A 10,618-nucleotide genomic window follows, 5' to 3' on the forward strand; every position below is an offset into this window, starting at 1 on the left:
TGGGCTCATTCTTTTCGCCTTAAAAAGACCTTTCCAACGGCACCAAGTTTGCCCAGATCCAACGTTCCTACGTGAATCACTGAGCCCAAACGCACTCCGAAACATGAGGATCCTCCGTTCACTCGGGAAACGCATTCAAAGTACAGCCGGTGAACATTTCCTTCTGTTTTATGGCCAACACAGAAGGCCGCAAACGAAGCCTGAGCGAGGCCTCCAGGGGACTTGCGGACCCCAGGAGAGGCCTAGAAAGGTGCGGGTGGGCTCGTTGCGATCGCAAAGACCGGCCGAACGCGAAGACCTCTGTTTTATGCTCGGGAACTCTTCCCTTACCCGATGAGTGCCTGGAGAGTATCCCCGTGACCTTCAAAAGACCATGTGTGTCATATGGGCAATTTAGTGTCTCTCGGACCCCTGACCACTTACAGACCCCAAAATGGGGTGAGACGGCCACAACTCAGGTCCAAACAAGTGTGTAAAGTTTCGTGTGCATTGGAGTGGTCAAAAAATTTACCTTGACCTTGACCTTTGACCTTTGACGTATGTCGTCCGGGGGGTCACCCCGAGCGCAACGACACCTCTGTCACGTCCGTATGGCCTTCCTACGCGAAATGTCGGCAAAGGTCACGCAAAGGTCACGAGGGGGTCTTTGGTGCCCGTTTGGACATCTTTTGACCTAGAGACCCCAAAATTGGGGGGGGGGACGGTCAGGACACTGACGCAAACAAGTGTGTAAAATTTGGTGAGGATCGGAGAGGTCAAAAAATTTACAGATGACCTTGACCTTTGACCTTGAGGTATGTCGTCCGGGGGGTCACCCCGAGCACAACGACACCTCTGCCACATCCGTACAACCTTCCTACGTGAAATGGCGGCGAAGGTCACGCAAAGGTCACGAGGGGGTCTTTGGTGCCCGTTTGGCCATCTTTTGACCTAGAGACCCCAAACTTGGGGGGGACGGTCAGGCCGCCATCCTGAACAAGTGTGTAAAATTTGGTGAGGATCGGAGGTCAAAAAATTTACCGATGACCTCGACCTTTGACCTTGACTTATGTCGTCCGGGGGGTCACCCCGAGCGCAACGACACCTCTGCCACGTCCGTACGACCTTCCTACGCGAAATGGTGACAAAGATGACGCCAAGGTCACGAGGGGGTCTTTGGTGCCTGTTTGGCCCTCTTTCGACCTAGAGACCCCAAAATTGGGAGAAACGGTCAGGACGCCGACCCGAACAAGTGTGTAAAATTTGGAGAGGATCGGAGAGGTCAAAAAAATTCCAGACGACCTTGACCTTTGACCTTGACATTTGTTGTCCGGGGGGTCACCACGAGCGCAACGATACTTCACCTAGGCCTGTGCAACCTTCCTACGTGATGTGGTGAACAAAAAACTGCAAAGGTCACGGAAAGGTCACGGGGGTCTTCTGACCAAAGAGAGACACCACCCACTCAAACGGGGACCAGAAATGAAGATTTGAAAAAAAATCCTGTAGTACCATTTTTGACCTATAGGGGGCGCTCCAGAGCCCGGGGGTGGTCTTTGGGGACTTTTGGGGGTACGGGAGGTCAAAGTTTAAAAAAAAGTTTGTGGGGGGCCGAGTTCTCAGCCATGAAAATTAACTCCAGCCATATGTACAAGGAGACCCCATCAGAGTATCAGAAACTCGACAGAGCCATGAAATTCGCCTTGAGCCATGAAATTCGCCTTGAGTCGGAAACGTGGTCTCCGGCGCCACCTGTGGGTGTACACGGTGGGCAGTACACAGCCTGGAAATTTTGCACTACCTACGTACAGCTGCCCTTTGTGAAGCACGGGCCGGGCCCACCGGCCACGGCAGCCGTCCGCGGCGCATGTATGTATATTGCCACAGGCCGGAAGCTTTATGAACAAATGTACAACGCTCCCTCAGGAATGTAATGCTTGATTGCACTGATACCTGTAAAAGAACATTAATCCCTAATTTTAAATTTCCCCTAAATAAAATCTGGATTTTTTTGTGACCAAGCTTTTATTTTGATAATTGTTTTAGTACTTACCAGCACCTGTGACAGTAGAAATAAAAGAGCCAGTTTTGTTCTTTTGTTTCTGGCCCTGTTGATCTTCTGGTAAGGTRGATGATGTGTTTGCAAACTCTTCATAGATCACATGTTGTCCTTTATTTTCTTTTACAATTTGGCCACATCTCATTATTAGCTCTGGATGTTCAATGTCCTGCATCTTTAAGTGTCTATATCTGCACTTTCRGATTAATTCTGCAAATGKAGGAGTTTTCATGTATTTTTCATTTACATCTGGACCTCCTCGTCTGCGTGATAAACCTAGAATCAGTGAATGATCAAATGACTGGTCACTGAACTCTTCAAGGACTGAGCAGATCCTGTTTTTATCTGCTTCAGTGAACCTTTCAGGTTGGAGAACCAACAGGAACACATGAGGTCCAGGAGCAGAAGCTTTCATACAGTCTTTTATAAACTCTGTCTGTTTGTTTGCTGTTGGGAACTTTAGATATGGAGTGTTGATGACAGTTAATTTGGTTTCTTCAAATGATCCACTGAATATCACACAGGAGGATGGAGCTCCACTGAAAACATTTTCTCCAAGGAGAAAATTCCCAGCTGAYTTTCTCTGATACCAGCTGCCCCCCAGCAGAACAATCCTCAGCTCTGACACTGAAAAACAAACATAAAAAGGTTAAATGACAGAGAAAATATACAACTGTTCTAACCCTAACCCAGCAGAACAACCCTCAGCTCTAACACTGGAAATAAAATAAAAAAGGCCAACTGACAGTATTTTTAGCAGGCAGATTTAATATCTGAAGAACTATTGATTTATAAAAAGCTCCTGTGAAAGTTCTGCTGCTGACATATTATATTTTTCTATTTCAATTAAAACAAAATCAGTGCACCAAGAGCAGCACAAAATACCAGAAAATCTAAAATAAATTTACATTTTCAAAAATAAATTTGTATTTTCATGAAACCAAGCCTGTAATTTATCAACAAAAACAGTTTTTCTTCTCTTGTTTTAATTACAACTAATAACCTGTTCAGTCATTATTTGTATAAATCTGTTTGTCTTGTTCTAAATATTTTCTGTTTTTCAGTTTCATGTCCATGTTATTTACAACCATTTAAATGTTAAAATTCAGTACTAACATTAGCCATGTGACTAGTCATTAACAGTCATCAGGTAACTTCTACATGCTGTTGGTTACACTCAGAGAAAAGGGACTGAATTAGTTTTTATCTAAAGTTACTTTTGTATGCTATTGATATATCATATATTATATTAATATACTGAGAGTAGTGTGAAAAAGTTTATATTACTGATATATATATATATGCGAGTGTAGTGTAATAAATATAATTATACTAATAAAGAATACACCATTAGCACACATCTGCATTGACTCAGTATTTACATTTTTTGTAGCTCTGAAAGGACAGAGTTAGAGAGAGTGACAATCATCTTTAGAATAAAATCTTGTAAAGATGGGGGTGAGTGAACGTGTCTGGGTTAGCTGCAAGCATACTGTGTCCTCTCTTTCCCAACAATCAGACCAGTTATTTTAGATTAGTTTTGAGTCACAAAGGTTTTACTTGAAATCAAACAAAAAATTGGGCCAGTTCAGCACAAAATTAGGCTGGCCCTTTCCTTCCTACACAGTTCCTTTAGATTCTAATTTCTCTTCTCTGCTCCATCTGGAGTTTCTCCCATAGACAAGGAATTCTCTGGTAGAATTTCAACAACACCAATCAGCAAACAGAAGGAGGAGTTATGAAAGACGACGTAGATTTTCTGCACCATTTTAGTCTGTCTGTAGTTTAGCATAGGAATGAAATCATTCAGGCCGTGTTGACAAGGTTTCTAAATTAAATTAAATTTGTCTCTCAAAGCCTTCAGCACTCATTTACAGCCATCTCATTTGGCTCTGTACATCTCTCTTCCCAGTAGGGGATGGTTGTTCACAGTGCACACAATGGCTGTGTCCAAAACGACAGGCCGGGTTCTCCGAAGGACCCAGACTACCCTGTCGAGGTGGGCCGGGTCCTTGGTAGACAGGGAAGACCGGAAAAAAAGAGGCTGTGAATTTGGACGGTCTAGCCTCCCCTCCACCCCGGCGTACGTCTTGTCACCTAGCAACTGTGACGATGCTAAACAAGCAAACTTAAATAAAAATTTGAAAAATATCAATACATTAGCATTATTANGAGGACCCGTCCTGTTGTTTTGGACACAGCCCATTTCCCATTAGCCTTTTAACTTAGCTTCCTTCACAGTTGAGCTGGTGCTCTACATATGTCTTGGCCAAACATTAGGGACTGGGAAAAGTCAGATCAAATCATTTTAAACAACAGAGGCAACGCCTCCAGAAAGAAATCATTTCTTAATAGCCAATGTTCCAGACCCTCTGTACAAAGCAAAGTGAAGCAAAAAACAATGGTACGGAGCCCATGAGGGGTCAGTGTGAGAAAAAAAAACAGCCGCTGGAAATCCGTGCGCACAGATAACTAAACCGTAAGCACGGATACTGAACTGTGCGCTCAGTTTCTGCAATCAGTGCGCGCAGATTGCATCAACAGGTTGGGTGCATGGTATGTGTGGTACCGTCTGTTTTGTTGTATCCGGTTTTATGGTGAAAGGCTAAACAGGAAGTGAATACTGTGAGTGCGGGGACAACTTGTTGTTTCGGGGTTAGTTGTCGCTCAAATCCTTGCCTCAGAACACAACAGTATGAAGCCGCATCTGCAAGGTAAATTCAGTGGATCTGTTGTTATTATAAACTTAAGGCACTGCTGTGTTTTCATCAACACACTTTTTAATCACAGAATGTCCCTGAAAGTTTCATCAAAATCCAACGTGGTTATTATTTTATTTATTTTCATATTTTCCAGTCAAATGGTTCCATTCGGGTGTTATGGAGGTTAGCCCCCCTGTTGTGAAAGAGAATAAACATCTGAGAACCACTGGAGAAAACCTTCGAGTGGCTTGCTGCAGAGAAATGTCCCCGTGTGTTGAGCTTCATCTGCAGAATGACAATCAGATAGGAGTTGCGGCCCCACTCTTATTCTGAAATGTTTCAAACTTTATTCAGATATTTCTGTGGTGTAATAAACATTTTTGAAAGAGTAATAAACGTTTCCTAAAAGTTCAACATAAATCTATTCAGTACTTTTGTGATATAACCCTGAGAAGGCAGCTGGATAACTTTAGCAAAACTTCCCCGTTGTCAGGGAAACTGTAAACATCCTGTCACCACAGCTTCCTGTGATGATCTGATCAGAGCTGAAACAGCCTTTAGGAGACCCGGTACCAAAACTGCTTGACAGAGGGGCAAAAACTGTACAACATACTCAAATTACAACGTTTTCTGTGCAGAACTTAGACTTTAGTGAACAAAAAACACTCCTTAAGCACTTTCTGAGCTGATGAACGACAGTTCACACAACCACCCTCCAGATGTCAGTAATCTGTGCACACGAATTACAGAAACTGTGAGCACAGTTTAGTAATCCGTGCGCACGGATTTCCAGCAGCTGTTTTTTTTTTCTCACACTGACCCCCGGCGGGCTCTGTACAATGGGCTGGTTTTTATCAGACTAACACAAAATGAGTCCAAACTCAGTCCTGTTAAACTTACTGTCAGGTGGTATCAGTTCATAACTTCTTCTCCGCTTCAGAGGTTGTACATCTATAAAACAAACACACATTAAATAAATCTTAGGTTTGAAATTKTTTTATTTTACAGCATTGAGCACACTAACACACACAGATGTGTCTACCTATACATATGGGGACATTACATTGACTTCCATTAAATTTCTACAGCCTAACCCTGACCCCCTACCCTAAAATTAACCTCACAGGTACKTACCTGACCCTAAACCTAACCTAAACTCAATTCAAAGCTTGGTCCTAAACCCAACCCCCAACCCACCAATGGCTTTAACAAAATGAGGACTCTGTTTAGGTCCCCATATGTAAGTGTTTTGTCTTAAAATGACCCTCATATCTCACAAAATACCCATCCACACACACACACACACACACACACACACACACACACACTGTATTTCTCTATCTTTGTGGGCACTTTCCATTGATGTCCATTCATTTACTGGTCATTTCTACAGCCTAACCCTGACCCCTTACTCTAAAGTTAACCACTCTAGTACATACCTAAACCTAGCATAAACTCACCAAAGAGTATTTTTTCCCATTTTTTATTTAATCGACGAAAAGCCCACAGATATACACCCTGATCCAGAGCTCTATCTGGTCTAAGACTGGCCCCCAATGGTAGCTTGTTCAGACCAGTGTGAGTCAGTGAATTCAGGAATACTGTGGTTACAGCTTCTAAGAACAGATCTCTGAGGGGACACTGTTTACATACAATGCAGAAGCATTGTATTGACTTGATGGCTTTGTCCCTCCACTGTTAAAGATAGTGACGATCATGTTGATGAAATAATTAAATTAGCACTACTGAATTTTTAAGTTTAGAAAGTGCAAATCAGAACACAATTTAAAAAATTTATTTTGCAAAAGCCCTAAAGTGAAAACGAGAACCACAATTAGAGCGGTAGCACTTTAAGGGACTAGTGCCCAACACTGAAAACAAAACTAAAAACAGTTCCAGTTCAATACAGTTTCCCAACGTTTGAACAAAAACTGACATATGAGAGTGATCATATTTTATAAAAACACACAAAAGTCAAATTTTATTTTATAGAGACAATTCTAAAGTGTAACAAAACTCACCAGATGCTGCAGCAGCCATGGTTCCTCTCTGTCACATGTACTGAAGTCAGCAAAAGACTAAAGTCTGGTTTAATCAACCTTATAGAGAAACAACAGAAAAGTTTTAATATAGAGATTAAAAAACAACCCAGTTCAGCTCTAACAGGTTAACCACAGTGAGCAGTGTGGAAAATGCTGACAAAATCTGAACATAAAAATATAACCCAACTTACTCTAATGAGTAAACACAGTATATTAACATACTACAAATCAACAATAACTGTTCATCCATCCATCTGCCTCCTCTTATCCAGGGTCAGGTGTCGGGGGCAGCTGTCTAAGCAGAGACCCAGACCTCCCTCTCTCCAACCACTTGGACCAGCTCCTCTGGGGGAATCCCAAGGTGTTCCCAGGCCAGCTGAGAAACATAGTCCCTCCAGCKTGTCCTGGGTCTTCCTCTGGGTCTCCTCCCAGTGGGACGTGTCCAGAACACCTCACCAGGGAGGAGTCCAGGAGGCATCCTAACCAGATGAACCACCTCAACTGGCTCCTCTGGACATGGAGGAGCAGCAGCTCTACTCTGAGTCCCTCCTGGATGACTGAGCTTCTCAGCCTATCTCTAAGGGAGAGCCCAGACACCCTGCAGAGGAAACTCATTTCAGCTGCTTGGATCTGTGATCTCCTTCTTTCAGTCACTACCCAAAGCTCCTGACCATAGATGAGGGTAGGAATGTAGACAGACTGGTAAACCTTCACCACAACAGACCGGTACAACTTCCGCATCACTGCAGACACAGCACCAATCCACCTGTTGATCTCCTGCTCCATTCTTCCCTCATTCATGAACAAGACCCTGAGATACTTAAACTCCTCTACTTGGGGCAGGACCTCCTCCCCGACCCGGAGAAGGCACCCTACCCTTTTCTGGATCAAGACTATGGTCTGGGATTTGGAGGCACTGATCCTCATACCGGCTGCTTCACACTCAGCTGTGAACCGCTCCAGTGAGAGCTGGAGATCAGGATCTGATGAAGCCAATAGGACCCTCGAACTCGCCGGTGTCCATCAGCGAGTTCGAGGGTTGCCTCCACGACAGGCACCGACAACCTTACGGTCACAGCTCAGGTAAGTTGCCTCGACAATGAAGGCACGGAACATGGCCCACTCAGACTCAATGTCCCCCACCTCCCCCGGAACATGTTCAAAGTTCTCCAGGAGGTGTGAGTTGAAGCTCTGTCTGACGGGAGACTGACAGATGTTCCCAGCAGACCCTCACTATACGTTTGGGTCTGCCAGGTCTGACCGGCATCCTCCCCCACCATCAGAGCCAGTGTTGTCAGACGTATGATAATTATCATATTTGTCAGATAATTTTGCCCTCTGTTCGATCAATAATTCCAAAAAAAAATCCACATTATACGATAATTTGACCGTTTCAGTGCATGACGTAATTGACCGGACACACGATTCGCTGACATGAGAGGTGGTGGGTTGCGGAACACAGCAGTGACAAACAAGCTAACCTGTTGTCCTCCATCCATATTTTCAGTTCCAGGCTGAGTCATTTCTACCTTCTCCTCTCTGTCAACGCTCTCTGGTTTCATTTAAAAGAGTCGATCATCAGATATTGTCCAAGATTAACCTTCAGGGTGGATATAGCTCGCTAGCAGCCTCGCACCGAGGACCTATCCACGTCATCATTTACCCAGAATGCTTTGTGTGGAAATAAAATGGCCCCGTTCGTGTTAAAGTATATTTTTAACTTTTGTTTTAAAAATGATAAAAACTAAATATCCTACAGTATTTTTACAGTCTATATTTTACAGTTAAAACATATGTTTATTAAACAATGTCTAATGTTACAACTCATCAGGGATCCCTTTAGAATAAATATTCATTTTATATTTCAGTCACACCTGCCTTTATCACTCACCTCACAGAACTTTGTCCCTGCTGCCAGAGTGGACTCTGACCTTATTCTTGGCATTAAGTACAGTTTAACAGATTAAAAACAACTCAGTAATAGATTACATGTCACTGAATTTAAGTTAAAGCTAACGTTAAGCTATGATGGACTAGCTAGCTGCATTAACTTTTCATTGAAAAAAAAACTGCCCTGTGGGGAAATTTTGAGGAATAAAATTTTACCAAAAGCTGGACATTATTAGATGTTAATGAAACTGGCATTACCTGCTCCAGCAGTCACATTCAGAATTTAAGTCGATGTACATGCAGACTTTTGAAATTGGTAATGTCTCAGCTTTTCACCGTCCTTGAACACAGTATCAGTGTGAATCTGCAGTGGTAAGAACGCTTCAAAGGTCACAATAATAAGTTAACTGATACTCACGTCCAGGAGCAGATATTATTAACAAAACATCTGAGCTACAAACCCGAATGTTCAAAATTCATCATGGATCATCCTGAACAGAAAGGCTGCAGTTCAAACAGATGTTCTGTCAGCCTGATGTTCTATTTTCTGCCTCTTTGTTTCTGTTTCTCTCATATCTGAACCCACTGGTTCCACTACAGTAAATGCTGTAAACTTCTTACTTTATAAAACTTCATTAGACTGTAAGATGGAAAAAATAATAATAAATAATTAAAAATCTGAGTTAGCCTATCTGAAGCTGAACTTTGGACTTCCTGAACAAATGTTTCAATCATGTTCAAAAGCTTTTAAACATCTTTGATCATTAGAAATAAATAAACTTAAAATGTTCTCACAGATGTTGCAGCAGTCTAAGAACTCTAAAACATCTAAGATCATTTTAGCTTCTTTACTCTGGTTTTTATCTGGGCTCAGTTTAATCAGTAATTTCTCTACTGAAGGTGAAATATTGACGACATATAATACCAGATTAACAACATAATAACTTTAATCATATTTTATTATTATCTATTATCAAATATACTCACTGTGTTCTAACGCACCACCAAACTGCCTTGTGACTGAAAACAAAAGTAAACTGAAGACTTTTACACCCTGATTAAACATTTCACAAAATGGCTGCAAGAAGAGCGGTACCGCCCACGCACCAACATTTCAGCTCATAAGACTGGGACTTTGACTCGTTAATAATTAATTACAGAAAGACTAAAAAAATTAACTCAGTCACACCTTCTCAGCACACCTGCTGCAGCCCCGTGAGGGGAGGAAATGCTCCCGCTGCACACAGTTGTAGGCAGTGGAGAACAAGAGAAACACTCCCTGTTTGTTGAGTGGGACAGAACTCTCCAGTTTTGATCTGAGCTTGGAGTGAGATTTTGAGCCACTGACCCCTCAGTAAGGAAAGTCGTTATTGACATCATCACCTGATTTGCATATTTGGAAATTTGCCTGTAATTGTGCTGTAGCAGAGATGCATTTCTACATGAAGAGAGTAACTTAGTAAAAATACTAACTAAAGGTGCCAATAAACTTAATGAAATAATTTCATGACTTTAATGTTTGTATTCAGATTATTATATGAACCATGGACTGTATTTTACCCATTTCTAACCAAGCATGCCACTCAAAGCACTTAACTACCCAATCTGTGTCCTCATCCATCCCTCCATCCACACACTCATACAGCATTTGGTAGGGGTGTAACGATACATCAACCTATATCGATATATCGATTTGAATGGTTCATGATTCAGTTATATCGAGGCAAAATGAAAATTTTGATCTATATCGTCATCATATGCTCAATGGAAATGGATATCAAATGCCCATCTAACACAGTCATTGCATTAGATGGGTATATATCACATTATATCGATCGCAGACATGTCTACCACACCACACAAGACCCAAGGTGTAGGATGTGCAAGGAGGCCCCTGAGACAGTCCAGCACATAACAGCAGGGTGCAAGATGCTGGCAGGGAAAGC

General features: G+C 42.4%; 1 protein-coding gene across 1 annotated transcript; it reads right to left on the reverse strand.

The window, feature by feature from the left end:
* Positions 1 to 1,920: 1,920 nt before the first annotated feature.
* Positions 1,921 to 9,670, reverse strand: LOC106523600 (GTPase IMAP family member 5; the record flags this gene model as incomplete). The annotated part of the gene is given in 5 exon segments (XM_014017086.1): positions 1,921 to 1,932; positions 2,033 to 2,665; positions 5,641 to 5,691; positions 6,762 to 6,839; positions 9,660 to 9,670. Coding segments are annotated over 4 exon segments (715 nt in total), but the record flags the coding sequence as incomplete, so codon positions are not given.
* Positions 9,671 to 10,618: the final 948 nt, after the last annotated feature.

This window comes from Austrofundulus limnaeus, unplaced genomic scaffold (assembly GCF_001266775.1).
Source record: "Austrofundulus limnaeus strain Quisiro unplaced genomic scaffold, Austrofundulus_limnaeus-1.0 Scaffold161, whole genome shotgun sequence".
Taxonomy (NCBI): domain Eukaryota; kingdom Metazoa; phylum Chordata; class Actinopteri; order Cyprinodontiformes; family Rivulidae; genus Austrofundulus; species Austrofundulus limnaeus.